Genomic DNA, 15,821 nt, shown 5'->3' with positions numbered 1-15,821 from the left:
TTGTTGTACAGGATTGAAAAGTTTAAAAGAACTGCTTTGAATCGTTATACTTGTGTTATTTACGGTAAATGGTAACAAATTATTTATTACATTCTACAGAAACTTGAAACTTAAACTTGAAACAGGATGACATGACATATGCTTTTGTTTCTGCTTCTTACAAAAAACACAATTGTTTTATTCAAAAACAGGAAATCTTCAGATACGATTTTTAATTTCATTAAGAAAACTACAAATCCAATTGTTAAATACATGATAAAAATCTGGTCTAGGGTATACAAGCATACTAATGAAACTAATAACTTATCTTTGTACACCCCAATTTGGGGAAACCAGTATTTTATCCCAGGGAGGGCAGATATTATCTTTCAAGACTGGTCTTCGAGAGGATTAAAATCAATACAGGATCTATATTTACCAAATTCAGAATCACTAATGTCCTTTGACGAACTGACATGCAAGTATAACATTGATAGGAAATGTTTCTTTAAATTCCTTCAGTTACGGAGTTTTATTAGAGAAAGGCAGGGTAATCAATTAACTAAGCCAAAAAAAACATCACTTGAAAGAATGCTTTCTAAAAATAGTCGGAATAAAGGTGCCATATCAGAATTTTATGATCTTTTGTTGTCCAACTCTGAGGAAAACTCTGATTTTAAATTTAAGGCCTGGAATGAGGATCTCAAAACAACCTTGTCAAAGGAAGATTGGGAGTTAGCTTGTAGCAAAGTTCACAAACAGATAATCAGTACTCGGTTTAGGGTTCTGCAATACAAGTGGCTTATGAGAACATATATAACACCAGCGCAACTGAACCGATATAACAGTAATATTCCCGATATCTGTTGTAAGTGTGCTGAGGCTAAAGGGACTCTCTTCCACTGCATGTGGCAATGCCCTGAGATAAGACTTTTTTGGGAGGAGGTTAGAAAAGCAGTGGAGATGATTGTTTCAAAAACTGTTCCAACAAATCCTGTTATGTTTATTCTAGGTATATATCCTTCAAATCCCAAGTTTAGTAAAAGCGAACAAATTATGATTGACATGTGTTTTTTACAAGCAAAAAGAACCATTGCAATGTTTTGGAGAAGAACCTGTAGGCCCAAATTGACTCACTGGGTGAAACAGATGCTCGTAGTTTTTCCATTAGAAAGGATTACATGTATTAGGAAAGGAAAGTTGGAACTGTTTGCAGAAATGTGGGGTCCTCTAAAAAGTTTTGTGAGGAGTCTTAATTTGGAGAATGGATCTGTGGATGACCAAGACTAACTAAGAATACTCTGTAAACCTTCAGTATTTAAAAAAAAAAAAAAAAGCATTTGTATTTGAAAAATGTATCAAAAGATGGCTTTTCTTTAATTTCCTGATTAATAGAGGTTGATCTGTTTTTTGTTCTTCTTGTTATTGCTTAGTTTTTTTTCTCTGTTCTATTTTGTTTATTCTATTTTAGTTCACATATACAAATTGGATGTAAAGCTTGTGATTATGGTTGATAATGTACCAAAAATTAAAATAAAAACAATATTACAAAAAAAAAAAAAAACAGGAAGTCAATTACTATGGATAAAAATCTGTTCGGAACATATTCTTGGAAGAACCTGAATTTAAATTAGTAAAACACCTAAAAAAAAACGTTAAAAACGGGGATAAACATGCATCTGTACAGCTGTGAGCCAGATTCCAGCTCAGATGTGGAAAACGAAGATGATCACGGATTTATTTGATTACAAGTGGATGCATGATCAGCATGGAGCAGAGCAGGGAGCTTGTGACTTGCTATAGTAGTTTCTACGTCACACTTACAAACCTCAACAGCTATTGGTTTAGTTTGCTTTTTGGTGTTGGTGCCTTTCGATAAATAGAATATGGAGTGTTTGAATATACATTTATGACATTAAAATGGTAAACTTCTGGCGCTGATGCGGTGTGAATGAAGGAGAGCTGCGCGCTCGCGGGACACTGAAAGCGTGAACCCGCGTGGAAGGCGTGGACAGACAACACCTCAGCGGACGGGCTTCCCGTCTCCTGATTGGTCCGCTGCTCATTATCGGGATTGTCCCTCTAAGGAGCTTTGGCCTAAAAGGTAACAGGAGCTCCGATCGAGGAGGTCGACCTCCAGCGAGGTGTTCAAGCGGCTCAGGGATGAGCTGAAACGACACTTGGAGCGGTCTGACCTCCGGGTACTTTGGAGGGAAAGGAGCATCCTTAAACATGGTGGAGGTGTTTTCCGGCCGGACCCTGCTGAATAAAGACGGGGATCTGGTGGATCCCGAGCTGGCGCTGAGGAACAAGGTGGTGGGGATCTACTTCTCGGCAGGATGGTGCCCTCCGTGTCGCGACTTTACACCGATCCTGTGTGATTTCTACACGGAGCTGGTGGAGGAGGGTGAGCCTCCTGCACAGTTTGAGATAGTTTTCGTCTCCTCGGACAAGACGCTGGATGACATGGTTGAATATTATCACGACATGCACGGAGACTGGCTCGCTCTGCCCTGGACGGATGAATATAAACAGTGAGTTTTAGGAAAACTGGCTTTTTTCTCTCTTATTTTATGTAAAATAATTCAAAAAGTAGGCCACTTCTTCACATTCTGACACTCTGACACTGATCTTCTTAGGCTGCAGATTTAAATGCTGGTGGAGGGTCACCCTGGTCAAGGATTAAGGTTAACCCTTGTGCTATCTTAGATGACCCCACACTTACATTGACGTGTTCTCTCTACCATGACAAAGGTGGAAAGATTTCATGTAATTCATGGAAATCAGCTAAGATCACAAATCATTGAAGAAAAAAGGTTCAGCGCACTGTCTAGTGGGTCTAGATGACCCAACTCCCAATGTTAAAGTGCCTAGGATAGCACAAGGGTTACATCAATGCAGCCAAGAGACACTTCCTCTTCTAGAGGATGTGTTCCTGAAAAAGGATGTAAGTAATAATTCCTGTGGTATTATTGAATCCTTTAAAAATTGGATTTATTTGCATGGATTGGATTTGGAAATGATTTATTTCATGCCATCAAACCAGAAATAATACAAAAACTAGACAAACAATAGAAATGAATTGTCTAAGGATATATCAAACATTATTTGCAGTGGGTTTGCATTGGTCAGATCTAACAAAAAGCTTTAAAAGAAAATTAAAAATGATGTAAAACTACAAAAAAAAAAAAAGATTATTGGGAATAAATATACCTGAAAGTAAAGCTTGAATATTGCAGCTCAACTTTTTTAATAGAGTGATTTAAAGCATTTTACCTGAAAATCTTTTTTTTTCCAATGTGCTGACTTAACCTTTGAAAAGAGCGCAAAAGAAAAAAAACAATGCAGCACACAGCCACAAAAACAAATATCAAAACAAAGATTCACGAATATGAATAGTTTTGAGAACCTATTAGTGTAATATTGATTTTATAAAAATGTACATAAGAAATTAAGGAAAATATGTTGTTTTATGATTAAATTTACATTTATGAATATAGAATTCACCAGAAGTATTAATACATTAATTGCAAAAATTTTAATATGCCTTTTTGAGTTTAAGATAAAACAAATCTTTGAAGATATGAATAATATTAAATCCAATGAACTCCTTCCAAAATTTCTGTGTGGGCCTCTGTTTCTCCTTTGTCCAATCAGTGAGTTGAAGCAGCGCTACAACATCACAGCGGTCCCAAAACTGGTGATTGTGAAGGAAAACGGCGACGTGATCACCGATAAGGGCAGGAAGCAGATCCGAGACAGAGGCCTGGCCTGCTTCGGGTCCTGGCTGGATGCTGCTGAGGTCTTTCAGAACTTCAAGGGCTAGAACCGCCCAGACGGACCAGAAGAAAAACATCGTTTATGAGAATTTACAATTACACTATAATTTTCTTCTCCACGTCAGCACTAAAACCATGTTAAACCCCTGAGTTTAGCTCAGCTTTTTAGAAGTCATGGCAGGATCATAAACAAAGACTAAAGATTAGCTTTCAGCTTCAAGCCTTTGCTATGCATTTAAGGTGAATCTCAGGCATATCTGCAATAGCTATGTTGTGTGTGTGTGTTGTGATAAGCAGCTGCTATAGTTTTGAGGACTTTTTCCTGCAGCTCCAGATTAAACAAATATTTATTGAACGTCTTGTTTTGATGCAAAAAGAAAGACTTGTAGTTGTGTTTGCACCTGCGTGTATATTTTTATATTCTGTTTTCTATGAGTTGGTAATAAAATATGATCTGAACTTAAACTGTTCTGTTTTTGTCATTAAGGTGTTGGTGTTTAAGCTGATTCCCTTTTGTCTCATTATAAAGGTGAAAATCCCCACAGGAACTTCACTTTTTCCAGCATGCTAGCACATTGGTACTAATTGCTTGCCCTCCCTGTGTGTGCTGACAGTGCTGTTCCCTTTATTTTTTTTACAATTAACCTCTAAAAGATAAGACGAAGAGATGATAATGATGCTGATGCTGATGCTGATGCTGATGCTGATGATGATGATGATGATGATGATGATGATGGCGAAGACCTGCCTTGTCAGACCCATCGCCCCTGGAAGACCTCAAGTAATTCACTGCCACTTCGAGTCATTTTTGTTAGAGAGCAGCATTGATCAGCTGTGTTTCTGCCACCCTTCATCATCACAGGAGCATGTCAGAAGGCTGAGCAGAGAGAAAAGAAAGATGCCCTCTTAGATCTATCTGACTGAAATGATGCAACTCCTTGAAGAAAAATAAAACAGGGGAGTCCAATTGAAGCATTGAAACAGATCTGACAAACCCACACACATCTGTTGGACTTCAAAGTGAGTCTGGTCTGTCCAGTACAACCTTGTTTACCTGGATGGCTTCGTTATTTTTTTGACTGTTGCAGTTCTGCAGCCTTCCAGGTGAGGGCACTGTGCTGACATAAATGAGCACGTTAAATCTATTGGTGTGGTTGATTGTGTTCATTTTGCATTTTATTTTGGTGCAGGACTGCATGCTCATGTGAGGGACTGTGAACTTCACCTTTCTTGTTCATATTTCTCGTTCTTATTCTTGATGTGTTGTCTTTAAATGTTTGGTTTTATGTCAGCATTGTTTTGTTTTGGATCATTTTATGAAAACATTTCGAAGGCGAAGGCTTCTGCTGTCTCTGGAGCAACTAGTAAACTCCACTACATTTTTGTAGTTCTAGGGCTTAAACCTCACCCCTCTGACAGATGAGGTAAAAGAATTGATACATCACAATGCCGAAAATATTTGAGACCTTAGATCCATCAAATTCATTCATGAAGAGAGCAAAGACCTTCAAAAAGAGAACCCTGTGCTGAAGAACTAATGTGAGAAGTTAGTAACACAAATGGAAGAGTTATATGACTGCGTTGCAGTCGCAGAACGTTACAAGTGGTCAGAGCTGCTCTGTTGCCCATCGTGGAAAAGGCGTGCAAAGATGTAAAGAGGGATTTGTGGGACACAAGGACTTATGACTGAAGGTAATGTATCAATGTAAACACTAAGGTTAAGTTAGTTTAATATTGTTTTTCTTTAAAAAATGTTCTATCTGTTTTGTAGACTTTAATTATTTTTCTTTATGAATTTGCTTAAATGGTTGACATCTTATAAAAAAAACTCTCTTAATTGGTGTTAAAACCAAAGTATATGTCGGAGTTAGCTTTACCATCAGTAAACACTGGGAAATAATGTCAAAAGAAAAGCTTTCTTTATGTTTTCCAAAGATACAAACGCAGATTTTGTTTTTCATCAGGACTGTCACAAATTTTTAGAAGATGAATTATTTTAGAAAAAACCAATGGGGAAAAGGTTTATGGTTTGCTCATGGTTGTAACAAATCAGCTGTAGGTTTAATATTAAAACATCATTTTAAAGGGATTTTTTTTTTAATGTTACAAAAGATTTTTAGAAAGGCCATTGGATAATTCTAATTGTTAAATAACTATATCATTCTTTTTGCTGGGAAATATCTGGTAATAATTCTGATTTTCTAAATGGGACTTTGTTAAGAGATATCAAAGATACTTTAGTATTTTGTAGTATTAAATATCCTGGAACAGAAGGGATTTTGGGAGGAGATTTCAATATGGTTTGGTCTAATCAACTATATGGTGGGAGGCTTCCTGCGTCAATTTCATCAACAAGTTCTTTTATGTTGGAGTCTTTTTTTTCCAAACACAACTTTTGTCTTCACAATTGTATTTTGTGGAACAACTCACTAAATGTACACTCTCAAACTTTATGTTTACATAATTAGCATGTTATAAAAATCAACAGTGTTAATTGATTACTAAATGATAAAGGAGAAGTGTACACATGTAATCATTTCTTGAGTACCGGTAAGTGCAACGTTGCTGTGTCACAACAAAATCGAGCTGGATATGAGATCAATTCAAAGTTTACATTTATTAAACTAGATAAAAATCATAAAATTGGAAGATCTAAATGTTACTAAAATATAATTCCAATTGGGGGATTATCCTTATTGAAAAGAAGTTTACAAACATATTTATTTAGATAACAATTCTGTACCGGTATGTCAACATAGATGGCCTTACATGAGAAAAAAGTCTGTAAGAAACACCTACTTATTACCAGATAAGTACCTTATAATTTGTATTCATATTACCCAGTAAAAGTTTATATTTGTCCATTTTTCCTGATGATGGTACATTTTTTTATTTTAAATGTATTATTAGTAGACCGCTGTTTTAAGTTTTTTATTTTATTTTAAATGTTATCCTTTTTTTTCTTCATTTCCTTGTTTTATGGTGAGATGACTACTTTGTAAGAAGATATTGTTAAACTTTTTCATTTTGGGATTTGTTTGACGGCAATATTTGAAGATGTATACTACAATTGTTTTATTCTGTTCTATTTATGACACTAAAAAGATTCTGATTCTGATTTTGCAGCGTAATGTGTATCCGGACGTCTTCACTTCCGCTATGTCGAAGTCCACACAATTTGGCCAATCAGAGCACGGTCGTCGGTTTTACTGCTGTCTCATTGGTCCAGTCCAGGCATTATGACACTAAGCAGTCATTGATGGGCTGCGGACTTTTCGACAGAAGCGAGACTTCCTTATAAAAAGAGACCACACCAGAAACAACACTTTCGATTTAAATCCCTCCGCTTTGGAAAACCTGCAGTCATGGTGGAGCTTTTTGCTGGCCTGAAACTGATGAATAAAGCCGGGGAGTTGGTCGACTCCGAGGCGGCGCTCAGTAATAAAATAGTAGGACTTTATTTTTCTGCGGAATGGTGCCCTCCGTGCCGCGGCTTCACACCAGTTCTGAGTGATTTTTACACGGAGCTCGTCCAAGAAAGTAACCCTCCGGCCCCGTTTGAGATCGTGTTCATCTCCTCAGATCAGACCAAGGAGAGAATGATGGGATACTTTCAGAAAAAGCACGGAGATTGGCTCGTTTTGCCATGGGACCCCGAAACGAAAAAGTAGGTATATCAAGATCACTTTACCTGTCAGAAATTGTAAAATACTTACAAACGACGCAGAACGTGGATAAAAGTAGCGTGAAGTGAAGAAAACTGCGATTAAATCTGAAAAGATCCATAGAAATAAAAGTTGACGACGCTGAAGTTGGCTTCCGATTTACAGCTTCCAATTCGCGGTGACATTAATAAGGAACATTCCACTGTATTTCTCGCACCGACCTCAGCGTCGGTAAAAATGGGCTCAGTCTGCCTTGAGGACCATGATGACTTGCAAAAGGGTGTGTCTAGTCTTTCCATCATAGATGAGAGAAATTGGGGAAACATATTGATATTATACCAATATCAAGGGAAATAACTTTTTTTTTCTTACTGTATCTTTGTCCTGTTTTTGCAGGAAGTTCTCCCAGCGCTACAACATCTCAGGAATTCCCACATTGGTGATTGTGAAGGGGAATGGTGACGTAATCACAAAAGATGGAAGGGCTGATGTTCAAAGCAAAGGCCCTGCATGCTTCAAGATCTGGCAGAAAGCCTAAGAAAAAAGGAAGTCCAACTGGATTTCAGTTTTGATCTTTTTCTTTCTTATTGTCTTGCTGGATGATGGGTTCTTTAAAAACAATAAAACTTGTCTCTTGGTAAGAAGATTCCTGTTTCTGTGAAGGGGAGATACCTGTGTCAATTCTTTTAAATTTCCTTTTTATTCAGCATGTGACTTAACTTTGTGATGAATGGCTGCAGAAATTGCCTCAGGAAATGGTCAATGATTGAAATCCTGCAACTTGTAGTTCCTGGTTCTGTTACAAAATAACACTTGGCAGACGAAAGGCTTTTATATTACGGCACATCTGTCTCCTTTCACTCTACTTCTGTAAAGAATTGTGGCAAGAAAGAGCTGTTTAAAAAAGGACACAGAAAATATACTGTTTAAAGAGACTAGAGATGGCTGAATTCTCCCACTTTTAGAGCATTAAGAGCCAGTATGTGTGAGTCTTGTTCAGACATCTCTGCCTTGCTCAACTGCTGATTACCTGGATCAGGTGTGGTCCACTATGTAAAACATGCCGGAGGGGGACGTTTACGAAAAAAAACAGGAATGTAACCCTCAGTATCCACCTTTGCTGCAGTCAGAACTAAAAGTTTCTTTTTGTAAAGTGGATTTTCCTGTTCAAGATTCTTGATATTCAGCAGAGAAAGGGGAGTTTATGGGGTGTGGCTCAGTAATTCAGAACCTTTTCTTCTGCTGGTGAGCTGTCAGTCAAAGGGAAAATCCTTTTGACGAAGAGACTGCTCTCTCGCTCTTATTGATCACATCAGAGGGTCACCAAACGGTTAATTTTCTGTGGATAAACAAAACTTAAAGTCAGTAAAACCTCCTTGCAATTCCAACATTGGTGATTGTGAAGGGGACAGGTGATGTGATCACAAAAGACTGATAGATCGAGGTTAAAAGCAAGGCCCTGCAATCTTCAAGATCTGAAGACCTGAAAAACACCTAGGATTGTTGGGAAAACAAGTCCAACTAGATTTCAGTTTTGATCGATCTGTCTGATAATGTTCATGTGTGTGAATGAAGTTAAAATGATTTGTATTGATCTTTTGCAAGTTTTATTGCATGATTGCTTCTATATCTCATCATCAATCTATATCTACCCTTTAAGATATTAAAATACTTGAAATGCAGCTTTAATCACACGCTCTCACCAAAACTACTCTTTTCACCTGTGTTACACCCCATTTTGGGTCTAGGGGTATCTAGAGGGGCATAACTAATGTGAAGTTTTGGCCACCTAGTTTAAATTAACAAAAAACACAAAACGAATGTCTCCATACAACTATAACAAATGTATTTAAAAATTACTGAATAAAAAGCAACAAGAACTTAAAGTGAAGCAAAAAGGCCTTCAGGGTTAACCAAAGCCAAAATAACAAAACCCCACCAAACTGAAGTCCAACATCTTACCTGAACCAAAAAAAAAAGGGAAAACAAAGACAAACACTAACTTTCTTCCTGAACTAACATAAACAGGAGAAAATGAACACTAAAGAAAATGGCAGTTCACCCCTAAAGCTTCACTTACTTATAAGTTACACTAAAGAAAACCAGAGTGGGCAACAACACAGAAACACAAAGTGCAACACAACAAAACAGGTGGAGAAGAGTGCCTAGCTGCAGTGGAGCCATGTTACAGCCAAGCACTCTTCTCACAGACTGGGTCCAATAGGAGCCACGCCTTCATGCACCATACTTGACAAAAATCAGACACAGACAGACACAAAGATCCACAAAAACAACGAAGTCCCGCTCTGATACAAAAAAAGAATACACAAACCACAGAACACACAACACCAAATACGGTCACAGCTGTAACATAAACCATAATCGACTATGAATCGCATCTTCAAATAAATATTATGATACAAATCGAATCATTGTTAAAATCAATAATTACACCACTACCAGGGGCACACAAATATATGACATTTACGCCCCTTAGACTCTATTACTAAGGTATAGTATTGAACTTTCTTTTAAGTGGAAAACTACAGTTTCAAAACCTGCCAGAAGAGGCCACTGTGTTGCCATATTTCAGAGGCTGGATCAATGAAACAGTGTACGTAAATGCACCCTAACCCAAACCTTTAATCATTTTTATATGCCAGAGAACTCTATTGTATAAAACATACTGTGTAAGCACAAATGTAACATTTTATACGAGAGAATTTTTGTGAATATATTGATTTTATAAGCTAAAAGGAGGACTTTTAGGAGAAGATGGTGGTTTTTAAGTCTATTTTAGTTTAATTTCTGTAAAGGAAATCCAACAGCTGACAGGAAAACAGAATTTTTTTATCTGATAATAATGAACTGCTTAACAAAAGGATCTATAGGTAACTTAATTTGGGGCTGCACGGTGGCGCAGTGGTTGGAAAATTCCCGGTTCAAATCCTGGCTGGGGGACCCGAAACACCTCTCTGGGACTTTTCTATATGGAGTTTTCATGTTTTCCCTGTTCGTGCATGGGTATTCTCTGGGGAATCCGTCTTCTTCCCAATGTCCAAAAACATGCTTTTTAGGTTAATTGGTTACTCTAAATTGTCCCTAGGTGTGAATGTGGGTGTACATGTGTGACTGGCCACCTGTCCACCAGTGGCAGGAGTAGGCTCCGGCAGCCCCGTGACTCAATATGCCCAACTAATTTTTTAATAAAAAACAGTTTCAATGGGGCTATAAACTGTTTTCATAAAGGTAAATTCCTTTTCTGACAAGCTCAATCAGGCTTGTTGTCAAGTTGCCAGCCAGTGTTTTAATGTATTTACAGGAAGTCACAGGGTTGTCTATAAGTGGATCTTTTCCAACATATTTTGCAATCTAGTTTCTGTGCATCACTGACAGTTTTTCAGGAGCATCACGCTGGACATCTCACTCTCATGCTCCTGTTCCATCATGTCTGAATGCTGTTCATAAACATACACATGCTCACTAAGCTCCATATCATGAGAGTTCCACTTCTGTGCTTTTCTGTCATAGCTTTGTATTGCCAGATCTGGCCATCGCGGACAAACCAAAGATGAATGGATGATTTTTCAAAGCAGACAGAGAGTTTGTTCCTCGATCATATTTTAAATGAGACTTAAAAATATGTCTTCTAAAAAAAGTCACATTTTGATTTAGTTTATTGACCAAGCAGTTGCAGAAACTCTGATTTCTGCCACACCCATGTGTTTTGCAACACTTAAAAGTAGATGGATTTTTAGAGCCCAGTGAGACTTAGTAAAATATTGGTATCCTCCTCCATTATTCTTCAATTATTTACACTGCCTTTAGGCATTCAGGTTAAATGGTGGACCACACATAAAAACCTGGATGTGTATAAATATTCAGAGATTATGAGTGAGACATAGATTATCATGCATCCCAGGCATTGCCAGTCATATCTTTCTCCATTCTCCTCTTGAATGCACCAAACATCTTAATGTTTTCTTTCAAGATAAGATCCTTTTTTTGTATGATGATAGAGGAAAACTTTGGGAATCTGCATCATCAGTCAACACTTTTAACTTTGTAAAAGCACACAGGAAAACATGTACTTTTGTACCTTCAGTAAGTTTGTTTTTTGCCAGTGATTAAACATCCCGGCTAAACAAACAAATTGGATTTTCATTATAAGATAAAACACTAAAAATCATTAAAAATTCTATCGTATAATGTTAAAAGTATCATTTGAAGGTGAGAACCACAAGAAAAGTTGAAATGCTGGATGTGAAGGTGCTTTTTGAACTCATTCTACATACATATTTTCAAATTATAATGCCAGACTTGTCCCACTCAGTGGGGAAAGAAAAAGCACGTTAGTAGCATCTTTGTGATGTTAATCAGCAATTCACATTTACACTTTTATTGTTCATATTGTAATTTGTTGACAGACCATGTCATACCAACATAGAAAAAAACCCCACTGCAAACAGTAACACAAAGGGAAAAAAAAGATAGGACAATATTCTGTATACAACAGTACAGGCAGTGCAGTAGGAATTCGTGTGGTCTTCCTACACCTCTTGTCGTTCCTGTATGTTAGGCCACAAATTCTCATCCACATCAGCGAATATCCTCTCTTGCAATGCAGCCAAATATGTTTGTCACATTATGACAACTTGGTCAACCATTTTGCAGTTAATGACTTATACGATGAACTAATGACTAGGTGTTTTGAGGACTAAGACTATTGCAGTTACTATAACCATAGTGAACTATAACTATTACAGTGAACTATATAATACATTTTGATCAACATGACATAAACAATTGATAATGTAGCAAAGAGCAGAGAATTGTACATAATCATTTGCATGGATGTACCAAAGCAACTGCAACTTGTTCAAAAAAGTGATAAACTGCTTATATGATGTGCACAAGTGACATCATGATGTGAAGATTGAACAAATAGTTTGGGGAATTTCATTCTGATCTGAGAATTGTACCAAAGCGACTGAGAAAAACTGTAATTGTCATCAAAAGTTTAGCCATAGTTTACATCAGAACCTCCCTCTAAAGTACACAGTTATATTGACAACATGACTAAGTAATTTGACCGTCTTGTTCGTAGACGACGACACAAGGACTTAACATTCTGATGACACCGACATGTTCAATGACATAAAGACTTCGTTTTGAGAGATGAACTAAAGATTTTGAGCAAGTTATAGGCTTTTGCAAGAAATCCACAGTGTTTTGCTGTTTGTACAAATTGTTTTGAGAAATGCACACACATATTTGCAAACTTCAATTCTGATCTGAGAATTGTACTAAAGCGACTGAGAAAAACTGTAAAAATCTTCCCTTGAGCTTGGAGCTTAATTGAAGAAACACTTTAGATTTGGATTTCACCTTTACATTTCGACTTCTTGTTAGCCTTTACAAATGAAAGGTGGCAGTGTTTCTTTCTGCTGTAACGGTGTCTTGAGTGAGTCAACCAACAAGGCTGTCTTTATGTGAGAACAGGGAGGGCAGCAGACAGCTGGGCGGATTGACAGACCTACATGGAGAGCGCCTTCCATCAAGCTGCTTTATCGTGGATCAGGCAGACTTCTGCAGGAGTCCTTTAAAATAAGACGCTAGTTTGATGCATGTTTTTGTTCCTTGTCAGAAATAGAGATTTTGTGATTATGTTTGAGTCCCATTTAAACAAATTAGGCATGTTAATTGGGCCATTGTAGCAACTTGTATCATCTTTTAACAAGTTGCCAAGAAAGCTCACCATAGCAACAACACACAATCCCAGTTGACATCAGAGTAAAGCATTTTTCTGTTCTGATCTTGAATTCTGAGTAAACCTCATTAAATATACAACTGTTAGAGGGTTATAAAGCGTGATTTGTATCTTTAGTACAAAAAATTTAAGAAAACCAATTCGATGGATGGATAGATAGATAGATAGATAGATAGATAGATAGATAGATAGATAGATAGATAGATAGATAGATAGATAGATAGATAGATAGATAGATAGATAGATAGATAGATAGATAGATAGATAGATAGATAGATAGATAGATAGATCGATATCGATCGATCGATAGATAGATAAGGGATGGCTGGATGAATGTGAATATGAATGGATCAATGACAGAATGAAAATCCCAAGGAATGAATGAATGAATGAATTTGTGAATTCCAGTAGTTTTATTTTGAAAGCATTCTCATTTCCGGTCGTTGGAGTTCCACAGCTGCTTCACAACGCTCCACCTCAGAAACGCTCCAGAGCTCCTACCGGCTTCTCGGAGTCCGCTGGAATCGGCGTTAGACGCACGCGGAGCACCGAGACAAGGACGGCATCCAAACCTTCACTCCGGGAGGATGGCGCCAACGGCTTCCGTGACGAAAGGTGATCTAAACTGTCACGTTTTCCGGTGTTTAAATTCAACAAATGACTAGAATAGCCTATAAAAGGTGATGGTTTAAAAGATTATCACTTTAGTTTTACTCTTGCAGGACATATACTTTATGTAGCAAAAGACGTGATAAATTAGATTAACAAAAGATATAGTTTAAATGAAGAAAAAACAAACAAAAATATTATCATCCTTTTTTTTATTGCAACTTGAAATTGTAAATTTCATATCAGGCATAAAGCTTTATGTTGCTTGAAATTTAAATCCAATTGTGCATAAAAGGCAACCATTTCTGGCAAAGGGAGCCAAGTAATAGTTTTTTTAAACTCAGTTTTTACATGAATGTGAGTTTTTAAACATCCACAATCACATGCACGCGCGCCCCTATGCACACTGACAGCATTCTGGGAGCGCTGAAGGTTTTCTGCTCTAATCCTGCCTAATGCTCTCACTAACAAGCACCTAGCACCCTGAAATGTTTGGCTGAGTTGTTTTCCCCTCTCCGGCTGAACGGAACAGGAGATTATGGGCTGTTTTGGGTTATTTTGAGCAGATAAGAGTGATGCAGCCAAAGGGGGAAAATTACAATACATGCATGTGAAACTGGTGATGTAACATGTTGTGACATACATGTGCTTCCTTTGCCCTCAAGATCAAGCTGCCCCATTTGAGACCTGTTTTGTTTTGTGGAAGTGCCCTGAATATGCGTTTGCCTGGGAATGTGTGCATTCTCACTTTCTGTGGCCGTGCAGGCTGCATGCCTTCTCATGTTTCGCAGATACCATCACAGCATCAGACAGGACATGGTGGCGTTTGAGTGGTGCCGGCGTGACATCCCTGCAGCGAATTGACTAATCACCGCTGATGAAATTCTGCTTGCCGCGTGCCTGTTTAAATGATCCCAGTTTGTTGAACTCCATTAAGACAAATGGAGATATAATCAGTTTGCACACTGGGTTGTGTTGCCTTTAGGGGCTCCTGACAGTTTCACTTACGTAAACCAGTGTCAGCTATCAACTTCAGAGATGGGGGGTGGCTCAGGAACACTTATTAAAATCCATTGTGACTTTGGAAAAGCTGCTGTTCTGCTAACGCTGCTGTGGCAGTCTGGTTTGACAGTTGACAGAACAGACAGGGACAGGTTTCGGCGATCATACATGATGGTGGTGTTTGCAGATCGTTGGCTGAAGTTAACAGATGTCAGAAACGGTGCACTCATGCGATCATGGTGCCTCAGACTTATGCAGAGATGCAGCTCCACGCTGTCAGACATGGATTTTCATTGTTTTCATCGTCACTCATCCCCTGCTTCCACTGCGTGTTTATCCAGATGCTGCCTGTAGTTTATGTAATTGATCTACAACACAGGTCAATTTTTACTTTCCACAAATTGTCTTTTTAATTCATCACAGGCTCAAATCAATGTTTACATGTTGGCAAACCGTGTAGTCTTTTCTGCACAGAGAAATCAGATCCAATTAGTGCCGCTGACCGATTCATGAGGCAGGTGAAAAAAAATCATATTTTAGGGAATTTTCCTGATAAATTACAACGTCATTAAAACGCAGCTATTGAGGAAGATACCTGATTATTTTCATTCATCATTTTCAGCTTTTCTGTTGTTTATCAATGGTCATCAACACATTTTTATTAGATATTTTTGACTTACTTTTTCCCATTAACTTGACAATAAAATGTGACAATAAATGTTCATGGGTGATACTTTTGCAACAAAATGCTTCTTTGGATTTGCAGGATTTAATCATAAATAATACTTAACGTTCCCTTCTCTGCTTCTGTGCCGGTCCCAAGCCCGGATGAATTGAGAGGGTTGCGTCAGGAAGGGCATCCGGCATAAAACATTGCCAAGTTAACCATGCAACTCATCCTCGAGATAGAGGTTGTTTCGCTGTGGCGACCCCTGATGGCAGAAGCCGAAAGAGGAAGAAGAATCATAAATAACAAATTAACAAAAGCACTTGTGTGTGTACATCTGCAAAATAAAA

General features: G+C 37.8%; 3 protein-coding genes and 1 long non-coding RNA gene across 4 annotated transcripts in view; 3 read left to right on the top strand and 1 right to left on the bottom strand.

Moving 5' to 3' along the window:
* Positions 1–1,997: 1,997 nt before the first annotated feature.
* Positions 1,998–4,223, top strand: LOC101173156 (nucleoredoxin-like protein 2). Its single transcript, XM_004074579.4, has 2 exons — positions 1,998–2,513; positions 3,637–4,223. The coding sequence occupies exons 1-2, from the start codon at positions 2,212–2,214 to the stop codon at positions 3,803–3,805; spliced, it is 471 nt and encodes a 156-aa protein (XP_004074627.1). The 5' UTR covers positions 1,998–2,211; the 3' UTR covers positions 3,806–4,223.
* On the bottom strand, positions 2,987–7,811 carry LOC111948345. The gene is made up of 2 exons (XR_002874311.1): positions 7,475–7,811; positions 2,987–4,635 (listed from the first exon to the last, which is right to left on the bottom strand). It is a non-coding gene; the product is annotated as an uncharacterized LOC111948345 (long non-coding RNA).
* Positions 6,997–8,085, top strand: LOC101172914 (nucleoredoxin-like protein 2). Its single transcript, XM_004074578.3, has 2 exons — positions 6,997–7,425; positions 7,820–8,085. The coding sequence occupies exons 1-2, from the start codon at positions 7,124–7,126 to the stop codon at positions 7,959–7,961; spliced, it is 444 nt and encodes a 147-aa protein (XP_004074626.1). The 5' UTR covers positions 6,997–7,123; the 3' UTR covers positions 7,962–8,085.
* Positions 8,086–13,651: 5,566 nt separating this feature from the next.
* The window catches only part of csgalnact1 (chondroitin sulfate N-acetylgalactosaminyltransferase 1), a 31,874-nt gene continuing 29,704 nt past the window's right edge, over positions 13,652–15,821 (top strand). The window contains exon 1 of the mRNA XM_011481587.3: positions 13,652–13,808. The gene's annotated coding sequence lies outside the window, so the exon portion shown is untranslated. The remainder of the gene's footprint in view (positions 13,809–15,821) is intronic.

This window comes from Oryzias latipes, chromosome 12, assembly GCF_002234675.1.
Source record: "Oryzias latipes chromosome 12, ASM223467v1".
In the NCBI taxonomy this organism is placed as follows: Eukaryota; Metazoa; Chordata; class Actinopteri; order Beloniformes; family Adrianichthyidae; genus Oryzias; species Oryzias latipes.
Note: the sequence above shows the minus strand (reverse complement) of the source record. Positions and strands in the feature narration are given on the sequence as shown.

What these genes read in the sequence shown, in the direction of transcription:
- LOC101173156 (XM_004074579.4), top strand. Translation starts at nt 2,212, where the DNA reads ATGGTGGAGGTGTTTTCCGGCCGGACCCTGCTGAATAAAGACGGGGAT. An exon ending in TGGACGGATGAATATAAACA is followed by an intron (nt 2,514 to 3,636) that starts GTGAGTTTTAGG and finishes TTGTCCAATCAG; the next exon opens with TGAGTTGAAGCAGCGCTACA.
- LOC101172914 (XM_004074578.3), top strand. Translation starts at nt 7,124, where the DNA reads ATGGTGGAGCTTTTTGCTGGCCTGAAACTGATGAATAAAGCCGGGGAG. An exon ending in TGGGACCCCGAAACGAAAAA is followed by an intron (nt 7,426 to 7,819) that starts GTAGGTATATCA and finishes CTGTTTTTGCAG; the next exon opens with GAAGTTCTCCCAGCGCTACA.